The sequence below is a fragment of the Betta splendens genome, chromosome 9 (genome assembly GCF_900634795.4).
Source record: "Betta splendens chromosome 9, fBetSpl5.4, whole genome shotgun sequence".
NCBI lineage: Eukaryota > Metazoa > Chordata > Actinopteri > Anabantiformes > Osphronemidae > Betta > Betta splendens.
Window position 1 is genome coordinate 4,183,834 of NC_040889.2, and position 16,689 is coordinate 4,200,522.

A 16,689-nucleotide genomic window follows, 5' to 3' on the forward strand; every position below is an offset into this window, starting at 1 on the left:
GTTGCAGCCTGAACAGTTAGTGGGTTTATTATAGGCAGTGAAAGATAAAAAAATGTGCAGAGTAGTAGGACACTACTCTTATGTAAGCAGCCTGCTATTCATCGTCTCCTACGTTTACCATTACCTTTTACTTTTTTTTTTTTTTTTACCAATCAGAAGATGCATTGAAACATTGTTGCTAATTTCTGCTGCATCTCCAATACTGTATACGATCATTTAGCCGTGTAAGCAGCTGTTGTAAGCATCGACACAAGAGAAATTAGAAATACCAGCTGTATATTTAGAAGCTGGATACTGAGTAAGAAAAGGGCCATGTCATATGAAATGTAGCAAATATTACTTTAATTACACGATTTCTATCAAAATGTCCCCCCAAGTTTAAACCTCCATGATCAACAAAGCAACATCAAACTCCCCACGGAGCACAATTCAGTGTTAAAATGCTACAATTAAATGAGACACTTACAAACATAAAAAGCTAAATACATGTTGCTCCCTGAACATCTAGGTTTGCGGCAGTGATGCAGATGAAGATGCTGTCACTTCATGCTGTTGAGGAACTTGGCGTGCTCCTCTCCTCGAGGCTGGAGAAGTTCTCCTCCGATCTTTGGTCCCGTTTTCTCCTGCAATTAAAAACGGGGAGTTCAAGTCTGGGACCTTACACAACAATAAAGGAGTTTTCTTCTCAGTTTATAGAAAAAAAATATGTGAATGAGAGAGAAGATTTTACCTTAAACATCCCATCACGCTCCCATTTAAACAGGCCACAGTTACTGAAATAGCAAGATTTCAAATATTAATTCGGAGCAAGAGAAAAGAATAAAAGCTGATAAACGACGTGATGCATTTTGGATGTCATGCAAGTTCCAGTCACTGCTTTTCACTTGAGTTTCTACTCAATGCATCAGTGGACTGAAAACAAACATTTAATGGGTGCTCTGGAAATTCTGTGCAGCACAAATCCGTCAAAAATGCATCAAATGCTGCAGCATCTGCTCTCTGGGATAAACTTGACACGTGATTTCAGTGTGAACACACAAGCTCATGCGATACAACACTGTTACCTGCAGTGTTTGTGTGGCAGTCTGTCCAGAGCAATGGCTCTCTGTCCACAGGGACATTTGAAGAAACGCTTTGTGGCATCATGCCATCGCAGATCGTGATTCTCCTCCACGCAGCGATCTGCCGGCTTGAAGTAGGTGTAGCGGCACTGGAAGAGGTGAAAAAACATTTCACTAGAAATAGGTGAAGGCTAAAATCATGTGCTCATTCATGAATTACCAATTAATTGAGTACCTTTCTGCAGGTGACGGCTCGACATTTCATCTCTCTGATGTCTTTCATCTTTTCTTCCATCTGCTCTTTCTTCACCAGAGCATCAAAGTAGCGTTCCTGCAACTGGTACTCCCCCTGAAGGGAGAGATTAATGTTTATGTTTAACATGTAGAAATCTAGCTGCTTTAAGACCAAACATGATAAAAAAACAAATCTTACCGCCTGTAGTACAACATTGTGACGTGATTTTGCATTCAGGATCTTCTGAAACTCCTCAGACTGAATATATTCGAGTTGATCTCTTTTCTTCTTCTGGGCTGGTTCCTCCTCCTCATTACTGGAAGATTCACCTGTACATATGATTTCAAGAACAGATGAATAACATAAAACAGATGTTAAACATAGGAGGCGTGTATGTGTGTACCATTTGGCGAGGTTCGATTCTTCTCCACCCGAGCATTGATGTCACTGCTGTTGTTCCTCTTTCTCTTTACAGCGTTGGGATCCTCCTTTTCCAGTCCTACTCCTTTGGCTCTCAGCTTTCTCAGAGCAGCCAGCTTGGCAGCTGACAGGCTGAGTGCACTTGGAGGAAGAGCTGGAGGAGGGCTGTTATCAAAAAACAGAATATCTTCTCCCTCAGAGAAGCCTCGGGCCAGGGTTGGTGTGTGGGCTGCTCGTGGACTCTGGGTGGTTTTGGCGACCTTAGAACAAGCCTTTGGAGACCTCACACTGTTCCGATCCAGTGAGGATGGTACTGACCCTGAAGAACTGGGTGCAGCAGAATTTTGTAGCACCCTCTTTTGAATCTCATCTGCTCTCCTACGACGGCTCTCTAGAAGTTCCCGCTGCTTCTGTTTCTGCTGCTTCAGTAGATCTGAGGCTGAGATGGACTGAACTGGAGCTTCAGCTGCAGCTTTTGAGGCTGATAATAGACAATGTGCAAATCTTAGGAACACTAAAGTTTAAAGTCCTAAAGAATAAAGCTATATCAGCTATTAAAGTCACCAAGACACTTCCAGATTGTACCTGATAGGCTGTCGTGTGATAAGTGCTTCTTTAGCTGCAGAGCTCCAGGTGTTGGACACGACATAAGGCTCTTAAATTCATTTGAACAACCTGAGACTTCACCAGACTGCAGAGCTAGAAAAACAGAAAACAGACCAAAAAAGATTCCACCATGAACATGTATGAAGAGAGAAATTTGATTTGGCTGATTAACACTGATGATCAATGATAAAAGAAGTGATATTTAATTAAATTTGCGGTAATGTGATAAAATCCTTTTTTTCCAGACATGGTAATATCTACATGTATATGCATTATGTTTGAGTGTCAGAGAAACCACCAGTTCCTACCGAGCTTCTTGGCCTGGTTGGCAAGCTGAGCTGAGCCTCTCACAAACAGGTTGTCCAGAGATTTCTGGACAGGCTTGTTTGGTTTGGAAGCCGTTCTGAAAGACCCATGCACACAAACACATAAACAAAAACACCTCCTACTGGAAATGACAAGCAGCTCAGGCTCTGCCATGTACCGCACTGTGTTCCTGGCCTTGAAAGGTGCAGTTAGCTAGCACTAATTGACAACACACACTGTAAAAGTCCATATGCAATTTCAACCGGATTCCAGTTGGACAGGGCTGTGACCTCGGCATGCGTCGCACTTCTCTGCAGTGTCTTTGATACTAATATTGTATCGTGGAGTTTTTGAGTTTTACTGGATTAAAACAAAAAGCAACACTCACAGGGAGGCAGCACAGGCAGCTGAGGACACGCCACCATAGTAGAAACCGTCCTGGCACAGACGCTCTCTCAGGCCGCCAGCCTTCCCTTTCACTTTGTTGGGGGCTTTACCAGAAAATGATGACTGCAGCTCGGCCCTCCTGGAGCTCATCTTCTTATACTGGGCTTTGACGTGATACTGACAGTACTGGCACTCGTACTAAGGACCAGGGACAAGACATAATGAAATACCAATCTTTGATAGAAAATCTGATTCTAAAGTTGGGCAGAGTTATTATCTTATCTTATTATTATTTACTCATTATCCCACCTAAGATACCAAGTATAGTCATGAACCCACCATATTAACAATCTGAGAACAGGGGTCTCCATTCTTCTTCATGGCCTTGCAGGTGCCGTAGTCTTGAGCCTCACCCATCAACAGCACCTTCTGTGGGTTATCCACTGTCAGGCTTACCTGCACAAATTAGGAAAAGCTCATTTTCAACAACTTATAGCAGCTACTGTACATGTAATAAACACACCGTTTACAGGCTGTCCACTCACCCCATCATATCCATCTTTCTGCTTCATTGGGTTTGGGTTGAGGAGACCAATAACAGTGCCAGTTTCTGTCTTCCAGTGCTCTTTGTGGACTTCACCAAAAAGTAGCAAGGACACAAACACTTCCAGGTTGTGGAGGTCGTTCAGTTTCCAGATACTGAATGTTTTGCCCTGCAGAGAGTAAGAGGTTAGTCACAAATGTGCTGTCAAATGTTTTTTTATGAACTTACTTTACTGCATTATTACTGAAACATGGTGTTGGTGTCACAGTATCTATTTACACTTCCCAGCTTTCAGCCAAACACACATTCACACAAAATTAAATAAAGACCTACACTGCTGCTGCTTTGTGGTGTGATCTTGTTAACCACCACTGCAAATGTCACCCAGTCAGCGTCTTCCAGTTTCTCCCGAGCTAAACTCTCCGGCACCCGTGACAAACGAATTAGGCGGCGGTTGGCCATCTTGTGGTCCATCTCGTTGGAGGAAACTCTTGGTTTTCTAAAATTGGACATAAAAAATAAATTTGATTTTGAATTTTTGACCTTTAACAATAGATTTTCTTCATAGATAATAGTGTACTAACCTAAGCCGCAGTCCTGAGTATCTCTCAACAGCCAGGTCTTTAGGGAGAGGAGGAAGAGAATAGGTTTTAGGCTGTCCAGATGCCACAGCTGGCTCTGGTATGTTCTGAGGCGAAGGTGTCAGCACAGGGTTGGAAACCTTGCTGGAGCTTTCTACTGGCTGAAAGGAGCTGCCAATTTTTATCTCCAACAGGGGTCCTCTATCCTCTGAAAATAAAGAAAATGCATTTTCATCCATAACATATCATTGTCTTGATGTTTGCAACTGCTTTCGGCAGTAAAACCAATTTTTTTTTGTAATCCCAGTTTGTTAAATGTAAGCGTATCGTTTACCTGGTGATGTGCTAGGCTTTGGCTGGTGGGCTATTCTAGGTTTGCGTTTAAAGGACTCAGCACTGTTGAGCTGATTATCAAAATCAGATGACTCTTGGAGCTTCACAGCTCCACCTCGAACTGGAATGGATGCAGACGCTGCTACTGTCAAGAGACAAGGATGCAAAACACATTCACTTTTTGTCCACTGACAGGTAGATGCTTCTCTTTCTATTTAAGTGTTGCACGTGCATAATGTCTCATGTCAGAAAAAAAACGAAATTTTGTTAGTTTTGTATGTCCTGCATATGGTAACGACAATAAAGCTGACTTTGACAGATGCTTGTGTGTCTTTAGTCTATTCCTATGTATGTTACATGTAAAATAAAGTAACAAAATATTTACCTTGTGTTATGGTTTGTTGTTTGGTAGCACAAGGTTTCGTCAGGTTGGAGATCAGTCGTTGTTTGGGTGTTGATTTAGGGGTTGCTGGTTTGGAACCAGATGCTTTTCTTGCTGTTGTAACTGTAGAGGAGGATGACGTGGACACCGCCTGGCTCGTCTCCAGTTGCTTTTGCAACCGCTGCATCTGTTCCTGCATGCGTCTCAGTTCCTCTGATGAAGAAAAACATAAAACTCCACATGAATACAGAGAACCAACAGATCTTGCATGAATTTAAAAAGATCAAAAGTAAAAATCCTGCAGAACAAACCTTGTAAATCCTCTTTGGACTTGTTATGGTTCTCACCAGGTTCTCCTCCATTTACTTTTTCTACACTACCATCCTCTTCATTTTTAATGTCATCCACATTTCCAAAGAGTTCTGCCAGATCATCTCCTCCTTCCTCTTCAACACCCTCTTTGTACTCTTCTTCCTCATCATTGTCATCATCAAACAGGCCATCCAGGTCCTCTGCCTGCTCTTGACTGTCCTGCTCTTCTCCGATGCCTTCGTTCTCAGCCAACAGCGCAGTCAAAATGTCCAGATCATCTTCACCTTAATGAAGAAGAGATAAAGTCATTTATGTCAGAGCCTATATATCAATTTCACTTGTATGTTTTAGATTTCATACTTACTGTCCATTTTAAAAGTGCCAACAATAGTACTGATTTCAGATGATTTGGGCTGTCTAAAAAAGGAAGGTCATTGAATTCTCTAGAAAATAAGTAAAGAAAATCCTAATTAGTTGTAGATCGTTGAAAATAAAGGAAGGGTTTTGATACATCTTTGAGACACAGGCAGAAATTTATATTAAATTGACAGCGTTCGAAACACACAGTGTCAATCGTTAACATTTAAAGATTTACTTTCAAACACCTAAATAAAGACAAAATAAACAAAATTTTACAGTGATTTTTTTTAATGACATGTAACGAGACATCCAACTTACCTTGGATTCCAGTGTTAGCTTTGTGTCCTCTAATAGCTTCAATTAAACTAATAAAACTTCTCAACCACAATAACCTATACATATATTTCAAATGTATGATAATTAAGACTACGCCTGGCTTGTAACTGATTCTGCTGGTTAAAAGCATATATATTACGTTTAGAGTGTCTCGTAAACGACATAAACTTGGATTCAGGGCAAGGGAGAAAATCTAAACTGGCGCTAAACGCAGGACCCCGATGTGTTGTCAAAAAGATTTTTAGGGGTCAAATAATTTGCCTGACTTAAAAAAAAACTGTTTCTGTCTTGTAAACTTACTTTTCTTCCAGAATCTATAAATCTTACTTTTTAAGAGTAAATAAGGTGTGGGTCTAGATATTTACATTAAATAAAAACATTTTTTTAAATATATTTTTGCAACTATTGTCAACATAAAAACTCGGAAACCTAAAAGGTGTGTTTACAAAGCTGAGGGCCTTGAGCATGGGAAAGTTTTTTTTTTTTTTAGCTGTACCATTTAGTACAGAGGAAAGCTACGTGAGAGTTAAATGCTAATGTGGCCTGGCGTTGCTTGCTGAAGTTGTCAACATTGTCTCAACTAAAAGTACAACTTTCGTTGCATGCTTACTAATTAATCGTTTACTATTATCTACTGACTGTGGGTTCGTTGCTCCTGAGACTCACCAGGGACCGCTACGACATGCAAGGGGGTTGCAGCTGAATGTAGCTATTATTAATTATGTAAGATCATACAGCTACTAATTGTAGTTGTTGAATAACACCATTTGGTATCTGTTATAGTCGTGAATAGCTTGTTTTGACAACATCATTGCAAAAGTAAAACAAGTGAAAAATTACTTAGTTATGTCGACATACACATTTAAAGTGCTTAATGCATAGCATGACATGTATTAGATTATATATACACGTGTGTGTGTGTGTGTGTGTGTGTGTGTGTGTGTGTGTGTGTGTGTGTGTGTGTGTGTGTGTGTGTGTGTGGTCATATGTACATTTACATTTATTTTTGCTAAAATATGTGTTTCCAGGATGGAAGCAGAAGACGGGGATCCCGTTCTTAGTGTTATAAAGTGGGAAGACTTTCTGCAGGACTTCAGGAAGGATGAAGATGACATTCATGGTTATGTGACGGAGGAGACAAGTGTTGACACTGTGCTCGAGCTGTACAGACGAGCTACCAAAACAACCTTCTTCACTCGCAGGTCGTCTTCGTTCAGCTTTGACCCAGTCAAGCTCAAGAACAGGAAGTTCTACACCCGCTCCTTTGTCTTCTGCCGGTCTACAAGTCCACGTATCAGCAATGATGGGGTGCCATTTATGTATGGTGGGATGAAGACTCTGGAATGCCAGTATGGGCCCAAAAGGGAGCATGGAAAAAAGGCAGATGTCAAAGCTGTACTGTCCACAGATTCCAGTGAAACAATGGACGGCACCCATGAGTACACAATATCCTTGAAAAAGAAAAGGCCTAAGCATAGACTTTCTACAGGAGAAACAAGAAAGAAAGGCTGTCGAGCAAAGATCTCCATTTGGCACATACTCAGGCTACCAGAGTATGCTGTAACTGCAAAGAAGTGTGTGACGATTTGGCAAACCAGAGCTAAAGAAAGACTGCTGCAGGACTTGGAAGTGGGCAAGGACGTGACAACAGAAAACCGATACTACATCAGCTTGCCGCTGATGAGGACACACACCAATCACAGCCCATGTGGTCAGTCGGACGAAGCACATTCTGTTCATCCACAGGTCATCCGGTGGATAGATCAGCTCGTCGCAGAGGGCATCACAACCATCAGAGATGTTCAGACAGCCCTCAAACACTACGTTCAAACAACAATGTGTGATGTTGTTGCTCCTGATGAGCAGGACAGGGCATATTATCCAACACTTAAAGACATAGCTAATCACATCTACAAATCAAAAGTAAAACAGCGTATAGTAAAGTTGGAGCTAGAACCGTTGGGCATTGAAGAAGTAGTACACTCTGAAGGTGGGGAGTATGTCACAACAGGAAATGACACAAATCCATCCCCACTTGAATATCTGCACCTAAATGAGCCTGAGAGCCAGTTTGAAGTAACGGTGCCAAACGAAGAGGTGAGTCAATAGTCAATATCTTGTTAAGATGTTAAGAGTGAATGAATTAGATTTAACATTGACAATGTTCCTTTCTAACAGTTGACGAGTTGTCCAGACGAAGCTGTTTGCAGAGAAAGAAAAGAGCTCCACAAGGAACTAACGTCCATAAGGAGGCTGTCCAACAAGTGCACAGATGCAGCTGTGCTTGCTGAGCTAAAGGCCGGGATCGCGGCCCTCTATGATAAGTTTAAAGACTCGTTAAAGGAACTGTCTTTGCCACCACTAGCATCTGCAGACATGCGAACACCAAAGCGTCAAAACCAGGACACACACAGTCTGTCACAGCCGACAAAGAGTGTACGAAGGGACAATGGAGACCATGTGTACTAAAGCAAGACAGACATTGGGAAGCAAACTGATATAATCAATCATTAAAGCAACTGTATTTTATTTGTGAGTGCATTTCTCAAAATCTGGACATACCAAAAAGTCTTCGCTAGAAAATTTGTATTTAGATTCCTACACAGTTTTACATTTGAGAACCTTATCATTGATGGGTCAAATCATTATCATGAAATATAATTTTAATGTAACTTTGTGAAAACATGCCTTCCACATTGGTTTTAGTGCAAATTGAGTTAAGAGACAAAATTCGCAAATAGTTTTATTTTCATTCACAGAAAAACAACATACTGTAGGATCAGAGTCAGGAGCTTGAGCTTCCTGCACATAGACATTAGACTGTTGCATACAGTGATACGTTGATTGTCAAGTTAAATATATTACGTTGTTGTTATTAGACATAATCTAGAGAGCACAAATAAAATATATATCTTCATATTAAAGTGCCTACATGGTGATTGCCTCTTTTTAGACCAACATCAAAACCTAATTATGAGCTACAGTATTTCCCGAGCCAACAAATATATAAAGGGTTTGAAATAAAAATGCCTTCAGCAGCTAACTTGGTAAGCAAATATAAAGTTTTTAACTTTGGTTGGTTATTTGATGTATGCATAACAGGGCAACAGCCAAACTCAGAGGATGTCAAGGTGGTTGTGGAGTTTTTTACCTGGTGTTTCACATTTGTTTTAAGGAACGTTATCTTCAGCTTGATCAGTCCAGTCAACACATGAACTACGTGCTGAATAACATGGGGTCTGAAACCCACACGAGGATGACTTCTAAAGCATTTTTATCGGAACTAATACAGTTTCGTAAACCACCTACGTGAATCCTGCAGTAACAAAAACTCAATTGTTCCCATCGTTCATTGACAATGACTGATCTTCATGGATCTGTGTTATCGAAAAGTTCTGAGAAGATGTGCAGGTCATAGCAGAGGAAGACTCGTTAAGTGCTAATGTAGCTGCTGCTGCTGCTGCTGCTGCAGTAGGGGCTTATAAGGGCAGAGTCTAGTTGATGCAGTCCATAATGTGGATTTGCAAAGAGTCCAGGTCTGGCAGGATCTCGTTGCACTTGGGACACGCATGTTCGGGTATGTTTCCCTGCTGCCAGTCAGCACCTGAGACAGGGACAGTCAGGAACAGAATATATTATATTCAGTATTATTATTATTATTATAATATATATATATATGAAGAGAAGTAAAGATCCTGTCAACACCACCACACAGAGGATTGTCCCCGCTAACCGGTTGCACTGGCGTTGTTCATATATATATATTATATATATATATATATATATATATATATATATATATATATATATATATATATATATATATATATATTCTCACCCTCCGCGGGTGGTCTCATCCACTTTCCAAGCTCGGGTCCTCTACCAGAGGCCAGGGAGCTTGAGGGTTCTGCGCAGTATCCTTGCTGTTCCTAGGACTGCACTTTTCTGGACTGAGATTTCGGATGTTTTTCCAGGGATCTGTCGTAGCCACTCCTCCAGTTTGGGGGTCACAGCCCCTAGTGCTCCGATCACCACAGGCACCACTGTGGCCTTCACCTTCCAAGCCTTCTCCAGTTCTTCTCTGAGCCCTTGGTATTTCTCTAGTTTCTCATGTTCCTTTTTCCTGATGTTGCCATCGCTTGGTATTGCCACATCCACCACTACGGCTTTCCTCTGCTCTTTATCCACCACCACAATGTCTGGTTGGTTCGCCATTACCATTCTGTCAGTCTGGATCTGGAAGTCCCACAGGATCTTGGCTCGCTCGTTCTCTACCACCTTGGAAGGTGTTTCCCACTTTGATCTTGGGGTTTCCAGTCCATACTCCGCGCAGATGTTCCTGTATACTATGCCAGCCACTTGGTTATGGCATTCCATGTATGCTTTGCCCGCCAGCATCTTACACCCTGCAGTTATGTGCTGGACCGTCTCTGGGGCCTCTTTGCACAGTCTACACCTTGGGTCTTGTCTGGTGTGGTAGATCTGGGCCTCTATGGCTCTGGTGCTCAGGGCCTGCTCCTGTGCAGCCAGGATGAGTGCCTCTGTGCTGTCCTTCAGCCCGGCCCTTTCAAGCCATTGGTAGGATTTGTTGAGATCAGCCACTTCAGTTATGTTTCGGTGGTACATCCCGTGTAAAGGCTTGTCTTCCCATGATGGTCCTTCTTCCAGCATCTCATCCTCTGTGCTCCACTGCCTGAGACATTCACTCAGCACGTCATCTGTCGGGGCCTTATCCTTGATGTACTTATGGATCTTGGATGTTTCATCCCGGATAGTGGCTCTCACACTCACTAGTCCTCGGCCTCCTTCCTTGCGGCTAGCGTATAGTCTCAGGGTGCTGGATTTGGGGTGGAACCCTCCATGCATGGTGAGGAGCTTTCGTGTCTTAACATCTGTGGTCTGTATCTCTTCCTTTGGCCACCTTATTATTCCTGCAGGGTATCTGATCACTGGCAGGGCGTAGCTGTTTATTGCCTGGGATTTGTTCTTGCCATTGAGCTGGCTTCTTAGGACTTGCCTTACTCGTTGGAGGTATTTGGCTGTTGCCGCATTCCTTGTTGCCTGTTCAAGGTTGCCGTTCGCCTGTGGTATTCCAAGGTACTTGTAGTTGTCCTCAATGTCTGCTATTGTTCCTTCTGGAAGTGAGACCCCTTCTGTGTGGATTACCTTGCCTCTCTTTGTCACCATCCTCCCACATTTCTCGAGCCCGAATGACATCCCGATGTCTGAGCTGTAGATCCTTGTGGTGTGGATCAGCGAGTCGATGTCTCGCTCATTCTTAGCATACAGCTTGATGTCGTCCATGTAGAGGAGGTGACTTATGGTGGCCCCGTTCCGGAGTCGGTATCCATAGCCAGTCTTGTTTATTATTTGGCTGAGGGGGTTCAGACCTATGCAGAACAGCAGTGGGGACAGTGCATCTCCTTGGTATATGCCACATTTGATGGATACTTGGGCAAGTGGCTTCCCATTGGCTTCAAGGGTGGTTTTCCACAACCTCATCGAGTTTGCAATGAAGGCCCTTAGAGTTCTGTTGATGTTGTACAGCTCCAAGCATTCAGTGATCCATGTGTGTGGCATTGAGTCATAGGCTTTCTTGTAGTCGATCCAGGCTGTGCACAGGTTGGTGTGCCGCGCTCTGCAGTCTTGGGCAACTGTTCTGTCTACCAGGAGTTGGTGTTTGGCTCCTCTGGTATCCTTACCAATGCCCTTCTGTGCTTCGCTCATGTATTGACCCATGTGCCCACTTATCTTAGCGGCGATGATGCCTGACATGAGCTTCCATGTTGTGGAGAGACAGGTTATTGGCCGGTAGTTGGATGGGACAGTACCCTTTGAGGGATCCTTCATTATCAGGATTGTTCGCCCTTTGGTTAGCCATTCAGGGTGAGTCCCATCCCTTAGCAGCTGGTTCATTTGTGCTGCCAGGCGCTCATGGATTGCAGTGAGCTTCTTTAGCCAGTAGGCGTGGATCATGTCAGGGTGCTGTCCAGTTTTTCATACCTGAGACTCTTTGTTGGATGTCTGCCACTGTGATAGTCACTGGATTCTGTTCAGGGAGGTTGCTGTGGTCTTCCCTCAGATCCACCAGCCACTGTGCATTGTTGTTGTGTGATGCCTCCCTCTCCCATATCCCTTTCCAGTACTGTTCAGTTTCCAGCCTTGGTGGGTCTGCTCTGCTGTTATTACCCTGCCATTGAGAGTACACTTTCGCAGGTTGTGTTGCGAACAGCCGGTTTATTCGTCTGGCTTTGTTATCTCTGGTGTATCTCTTTAGGCGGCTGGCCAAGGCTTGTAGCCTTTGCTTGGCAGTTTCGAGTGCTTCAGGTATGGGCATCTGGCTGTACTTCTTGGGCATCGGTCTTTTCATTGCACCTCTCTGGGTCTCTGTCATTTGGCTCACTTCCCTCCGAGCTGCCTCCAATCTTCGTTTCCATGGTGGGTATTGTTTCTCATGGCTCCCATGGTTGCTCTTATAGCCAAGCACCTCTAGGATCACTGATGCTGAAGCGTATACCAGCTCATTGGTTTCCGTGATTGTTGTGGTAGGGATCGCTCTCAATGCTGCATTCACATCTTGAGATGAGACTTTCTGATGGTACTTCACTTAGCCGTTGTAGTGGGGTTCGGGGTTGCCTGTTTAATTTCGCCATGATCTTATCTTTCAGGTCAGTTGCTGCCTCGCTCAGCGCATCTGTGCTTATTGGGGCTTCGTACCCAATTTCCGGTTGGGGAGACGGTGAAGCCTCCCCTCTGACCTGGCGTCCTGGCTCCCCCTTGCCGTAGCATTTGTGTTGTATCTCGTCAATCTCAAGTTGTGATAGCAGTTGCCGTTTGTGGATGTTGGAACACTGAGCTACTAGTTGCTTCTAGTAGCTCAGTGTTATATATATATATATATATATATATATATATATATATATATATATATATATATATATATATAAATAGTAATTTCCCCATTGCGGGACAATAAAGGTATTCTATTCTATTCTATATTGTGAATAAGTGAAGGATCAATCGCTGGTCTAGGGGGGCGGTTTGCCCATCAGGCTAAGATAAGTGGGGCCAGCATCTTTACCTCTTCCAACCAGATTTGCACCTGCTCCATGAGAATTTGCTCCCAGTGACACATGTCTCTTTTGCATCTCATTTAGTGACCGCCTGCAAACAACACAAAATAATGGAAGAGTGACAAATCAAGACATTATATTAATGCAACAGTCACATACAGTACTCATACAGTACAAACAGCTTCCTATTTGATTCCATACCGGCCGAGTGAGTCCATTTCCTCCTGCAGTTGGCAGTTCTGTTTCTTCACAAACTCTAGCTGAGCAGCCAGACGCTCCTTCTCTTCATGGAGTTTCTCCCGTGCTGCCCGCTCTGCGTAGAAGTCTGAGGAGTAGACCTCCGCCTGCACAGAGCCGCAATTAAAATCATGTAAGACTTGTAAGACTCAATCTCCGTCGTTTGGATCGTGCGCTTTTTTGGGTCCTACCTGAGCCTGAAAGACAGATATAGTCTCCAGCTCTTTCTCCTTCTGGAAGATCTCCTGCTTCATGTCATCGATCTTGGTCTGTTTTGAAGCCAGAGCCTCCTCAGCAGCGGTCAGCCGACCCTGCAGCTCATCCACGAACTCTTTCTGCACCAGTTGAGCCTGCAGGGGAATGAGGTCAAAGGTCAACCAGGTCTAGATTGTATTCCTATGCTTTCAAATTGCATTAGGCTTGGTAGAGAATGTAACATGAACCTCTCTCTTCTTCTTTTCCTCTTTGAGCTCGTTGTAGTCTTCAAAAAGCTTGGTGTAGGCATCCTTCAGCTGGGCCAAGGTGTTTCTGTGTGTGTGTTTTTAGATTTAGAAAGACAGACTCTAAGTGCAGGGAAGACATGGGGATTCCTATGCACATGTAAATTTGTGTGTTTTAAGTCAGAACAAAAACAAGTAGATCCTAATGTCATGGATAATAAAATTAGCTAGATTTTTAATACATGACTCATACTGTATGCCTATGTGCACCCTCCAACCTGTCCTCGTCTGCCTTTTTCTGCTCTATCTGAGTCTGGGTGTGCATGCTGTCGAGTTGCAGCTTCAGCCGGTCGTTCTCTGCCTGAACGGCCTGTTTCTCCACCAGCTGAGCCTTCAGAGTGACGACGTCCTGCTCCACCTCCCGACATCTAGGAGCAGGTGACAAAAGAAGCATTTGATCATGTTCTGTTCCTATTTTTTGCTCTGACCACGACTGGTTTGTGAGCACACGTGAGAGTCTGTGGCTCTAACCTGTCCTGCAGGTTCTTCTTCATGCCTTCCGCTTCATCTAGCTTGCTCTGGGCCTGCTGCAGCTCTTTGAACAGTGTCATCATCTGAGACTTGAGATTTTCCACCTCAGATGCCGCCTAAAACATTTGAGTAGTGAGATACAAACATTGCATCAGGGAATTCAAACATATCCTACCAAGGGACTATATACAGTATATGTGTTTCACAAATAGGACAAACACAACTTCTGCTATTGTGTAATAAATACCTTGTCCCCCATTGCAGAATCCTTCTTGGTCTCTGGTGTTTCTGGCTCTGCTGTCTGTGTCGATTCCTCCACATTACTCTTCCTCTTCTCCAGCTCCTTAATTCTGTTGGAATTAAAAGTGCAAATACCTTAATTAAATAACTGCAAATGGAAAGTACGAAGGAATTACAGACGTCAGTCAAACTGTTCCTTGAGGGCAACTTGTGACGAACCTGGCAGAAGAACCCAGCAGCTCCGCCTGCAGCCGCTCAACTTGCTGCGTCTCGTTCCGCAGTGACTGGAGGAGCTGGCTGACGGCAACCTCCTCGTTGTCCGTCCGAGACGCCGTCATGCTCAGGTCTGCACGTCTGCTGCGCTCCATGCCGCACGCGTCGCTCACACTGTTCACGCCTTCATCCTGAGAGGAAACCCGAGGGATTCCATACTTTGATTTACTCAATAATTCAGCAGCTAGTAAGACACTGATGCCCTTTCAAATATTTTCTCACCGAGACCTTGATGATCTCGATGAATGAGTCATCCTGAGAGTCCTGCTCTGCCTTCAGCTGCAGCTCAGAATTAATGGCCACCAGATCATTCTTCTCTGCCTGCAGACGGGCAACCTGGGCACGCAGTGTATCCAGCTCTGCACTCTGGCTACATGTTGTTGCCTGCAGATGACATCACGTGAGACAAACACAGAATGTTAAGTAAAGTAGTAAGCGGATAAATTATGTGGTTTTAATGCAGCCTGACTTCAGGACATACGGTGCCAGGGGTTCTCTGTTTTTGGATAGGCCCTCACCTGACATCCTCTTGGAGTTCCTCCTCCTTGGCCCCCCACCTCCATCTTCTTCCTCAGTTCTTGGTTTTGAAGGGTCAACAAATCTATGTTTCTCCGGGCCTCCTCCAGTCGGATCTCTAGGAATTGCCGCTCCTCCCCCTGCTTCTCCTTCCACACAGACAACCCTTCGAAGCGCTCCTTCATCGTCATGTTGGTCTGACGCAAGGCTTCTGGAAAATAGCCAGGGAAACTGAGCACATCCACACTGTACTGGCTTTATAGTCTTTATACTTTTGAACCTTTTGGCTTTTCTGTCTTTCTCGTGCCTCAAACGAGACATCAGGAAAACAATCTGAACTGACCTTTGGTCCTAAACAGCCTCAGAAGGACACGCTTTCTAAACTTACCACTCATTTGATCTCACCTTTCAGGTCACGGTTCTCTTGAATGAGCTTGTTCATCTGCTGCAGGGTTTCCTCCAGCGTGCCGGGCTGACGAGAGATGTCGCCATTCAAAATGGGGCCTCCAGATGCCATGATGCTGCATATCAGCAACCAAAAAAAGAGCTTGTTGACCTTTTTTTGAACTATTATTAAACACAAATCATGTGAATCTGTTATTATTCTTACTGGCCTTAACTGTGGTTAAAGGTAAATAGTTTTACAAAAATGCAGTTCCACTCTGAACCACATAGTGCTTCAGTGTTTCAGCGAACAGCAGCACAAAAAAACAGCACAGTGCCTCAACGTGAATTAGCTCATCAGCAGGTCACGCGATAATTCAATAACATTCAAAAAACACAGAATTATGTGAAGTCTGTGTCTGTAATCTAACGGCGGCAACACAAATACCACGAGAAGTATTTTAAAGGTTTATCATAGAAATGACTAAGGCTAAATGAAGACTTCATTTGATTGGGGAATAACCTAGCAGCGAATATAATACTTTAAAATCGTATTATGTAACACAAGAAATGCACAGGTTTGCTATAAAAATGTAACTGAAACGTTTACCGTTGGTTTGTGACGGCTTCTTTTTATTTTCACTTTCACGGGTGGGCCCCCACCGGACGCCTCTCCGCGGCGTTAAACACCCAAAAGTTACCAGTATTCTTGTTAACTCACCTAACACGGATGTGATTTTAATGTGAGCCAAACTGCGTCACACCGCGCGCCAAACTAGTGTAAAGGCTTTTACTCACCCGTTGCCAGCTCCCACGTTGAACACAGTCAGGGTGGTCACTCTGAAAAACACGCCAAAAACACTGGGGAAGCCTGAGAACTGTATCGATCAACCTTTCAGCTTCTGGTCTGGAGCATCGTCAAGGCTGAAGCTGGAAGGGGGCGTTACCGGTTGGCGTTTTCAAAATAAAGGTCTTAGGAGTATAACGTTTAACAAGAAACGCTGTTGAGTTTTTAAGATACGATTTTAAAAATCTTAAACTCCTAAACATCCACTGTTATAGCAATGTTAATTTATTTATTTATAGTCTAATGTGCAAATTTTAACGTATACCCATGATATTTATTCTTTTG

The 16,689-nt window shown here is 43.5% G+C and overlaps 3 protein-coding genes across 6 annotated transcripts; 1 reads left to right on the plus strand and 2 right to left on the minus strand.

Annotated features, from left to right (window-relative positions):
* Positions 1 to 320: 320 nt before the first annotated feature.
* Positions 321 to 6,078, minus strand: mcm10 (minichromosome maintenance 10 replication initiation factor). Of its 2 annotated transcripts, none has more exons than XM_029160386.3 (18): positions 5,846 to 6,078; positions 5,532 to 5,610; positions 5,167 to 5,451; positions 4,859 to 5,068; positions 4,475 to 4,615; positions 4,144 to 4,348; positions 3,893 to 4,058; positions 3,561 to 3,728; positions 3,355 to 3,471; positions 3,017 to 3,213; positions 2,631 to 2,725; positions 2,302 to 2,415; positions 1,700 to 2,197; positions 1,495 to 1,625; positions 1,297 to 1,410; positions 1,065 to 1,210; positions 731 to 773; positions 321 to 623 (listed from the first exon to the last, which is right to left on the minus strand). In XM_029160386.3, exons 2-18 carry the CDS (start codon positions 5,536 to 5,538, stop codon positions 540 to 542), a joined length of 2,721 nt encoding a protein of 906 aa, XP_029016219.1. In that variant the 5' UTR covers positions 5,539 to 5,610; positions 5,846 to 6,078; the 3' UTR covers positions 321 to 539. The 2 variants fall into 2 exon arrangements, with proteins under 2 accessions (XP_029016219.1, XP_029016218.1); XM_029160385.3 differs by having other exon boundaries at positions 4,475 to 4,618; positions 5,846 to 6,077.
* Positions 6,079 to 6,193: 115 nt separating this feature from the next.
* On the plus strand, positions 6,194 to 8,392 carry LOC114861350 (uncharacterized). 2 transcript variants are annotated; one of them, XM_029160459.3, is made up of 3 exons: positions 6,194 to 6,586; positions 6,892 to 7,960; positions 8,042 to 8,392. In XM_029160459.3, coding segments are annotated over exons 1-3 (1,362 nt in total). In that variant the 5' UTR covers positions 6,194 to 6,584; the 3' UTR covers positions 8,333 to 8,392. The 2 variants fall into 2 exon arrangements, with proteins under 2 accessions (XP_029016292.1, XP_029016293.1); XM_029160460.3 differs by having other exon boundaries at positions 6,194 to 6,449.
* A 201-nt stretch (positions 8,393 to 8,593) lies between these two features.
* On the minus strand, positions 8,594 to 16,512 carry optn (optineurin). 2 transcript variants are annotated; one of them, XM_029160433.2, is made up of 13 exons: positions 16,356 to 16,512; positions 15,579 to 15,694; positions 15,176 to 15,384; positions 14,880 to 15,041; positions 14,604 to 14,788; positions 14,392 to 14,494; positions 14,145 to 14,260; positions 13,892 to 14,041; positions 13,617 to 13,701; positions 13,365 to 13,523; positions 13,138 to 13,280; positions 12,945 to 13,027; positions 8,594 to 9,467 (listed from the first exon to the last, which is right to left on the minus strand). In XM_029160433.2, exons 2-13 carry the CDS (start codon positions 15,688 to 15,690, stop codon positions 9,358 to 9,360), a joined length of 1,617 nt encoding a protein of 538 aa, XP_029016266.1. In that variant the 5' UTR covers positions 15,691 to 15,694; positions 16,356 to 16,512; the 3' UTR covers positions 8,594 to 9,357. The 2 variants fall into 2 exon arrangements, with proteins under 2 accessions (XP_029016266.1, XP_055367355.1); XM_055511380.1 differs by lacking the exons at positions 12,945 to 13,027; positions 13,138 to 13,280; positions 13,365 to 13,523; ... (7 more) ...; positions 15,579 to 15,694; positions 16,356 to 16,512 and adding an exon at positions 9,702 to 12,749.
* Positions 16,513 to 16,689: the final 177 nt, after the last annotated feature.

What these genes read in the sequence shown, in the direction of transcription:
- mcm10 (XM_029160385.3), bottom strand. An exon ending in GCTGCCTGTGCTGCCTCCCT is followed by an intron (nt 2,726 to 3,016) that starts GTGAGTGTTGCT and finishes TGGGTCTTTCAG; the next exon opens with AACGGCTTCCAAACCAAACA. An exon ending in AGCGTGATGGGATGTTTAAG is followed by an intron (nt 624 to 730) that starts GTAAAATCTTCT and finishes TTTTAATTGCAG; the next exon opens with GAGAAAACGGGACCAAAGAT.
- LOC114861350 (XM_029160459.3), top strand. An exon ending in TAACGGTGCCAAACGAAGAG is followed by an intron (nt 7,961 to 8,041) that starts GTGAGTCAATAG and finishes CCTTTCTAACAG; the next exon opens with TTGACGAGTTGTCCAGACGA.
- optn (XM_055511380.1), bottom strand. Translation starts at nt 11,839, where the DNA reads ATGATCCACGCCTACTGGCTAAAGAAGCTCACTGCAATCCATGAGCGC.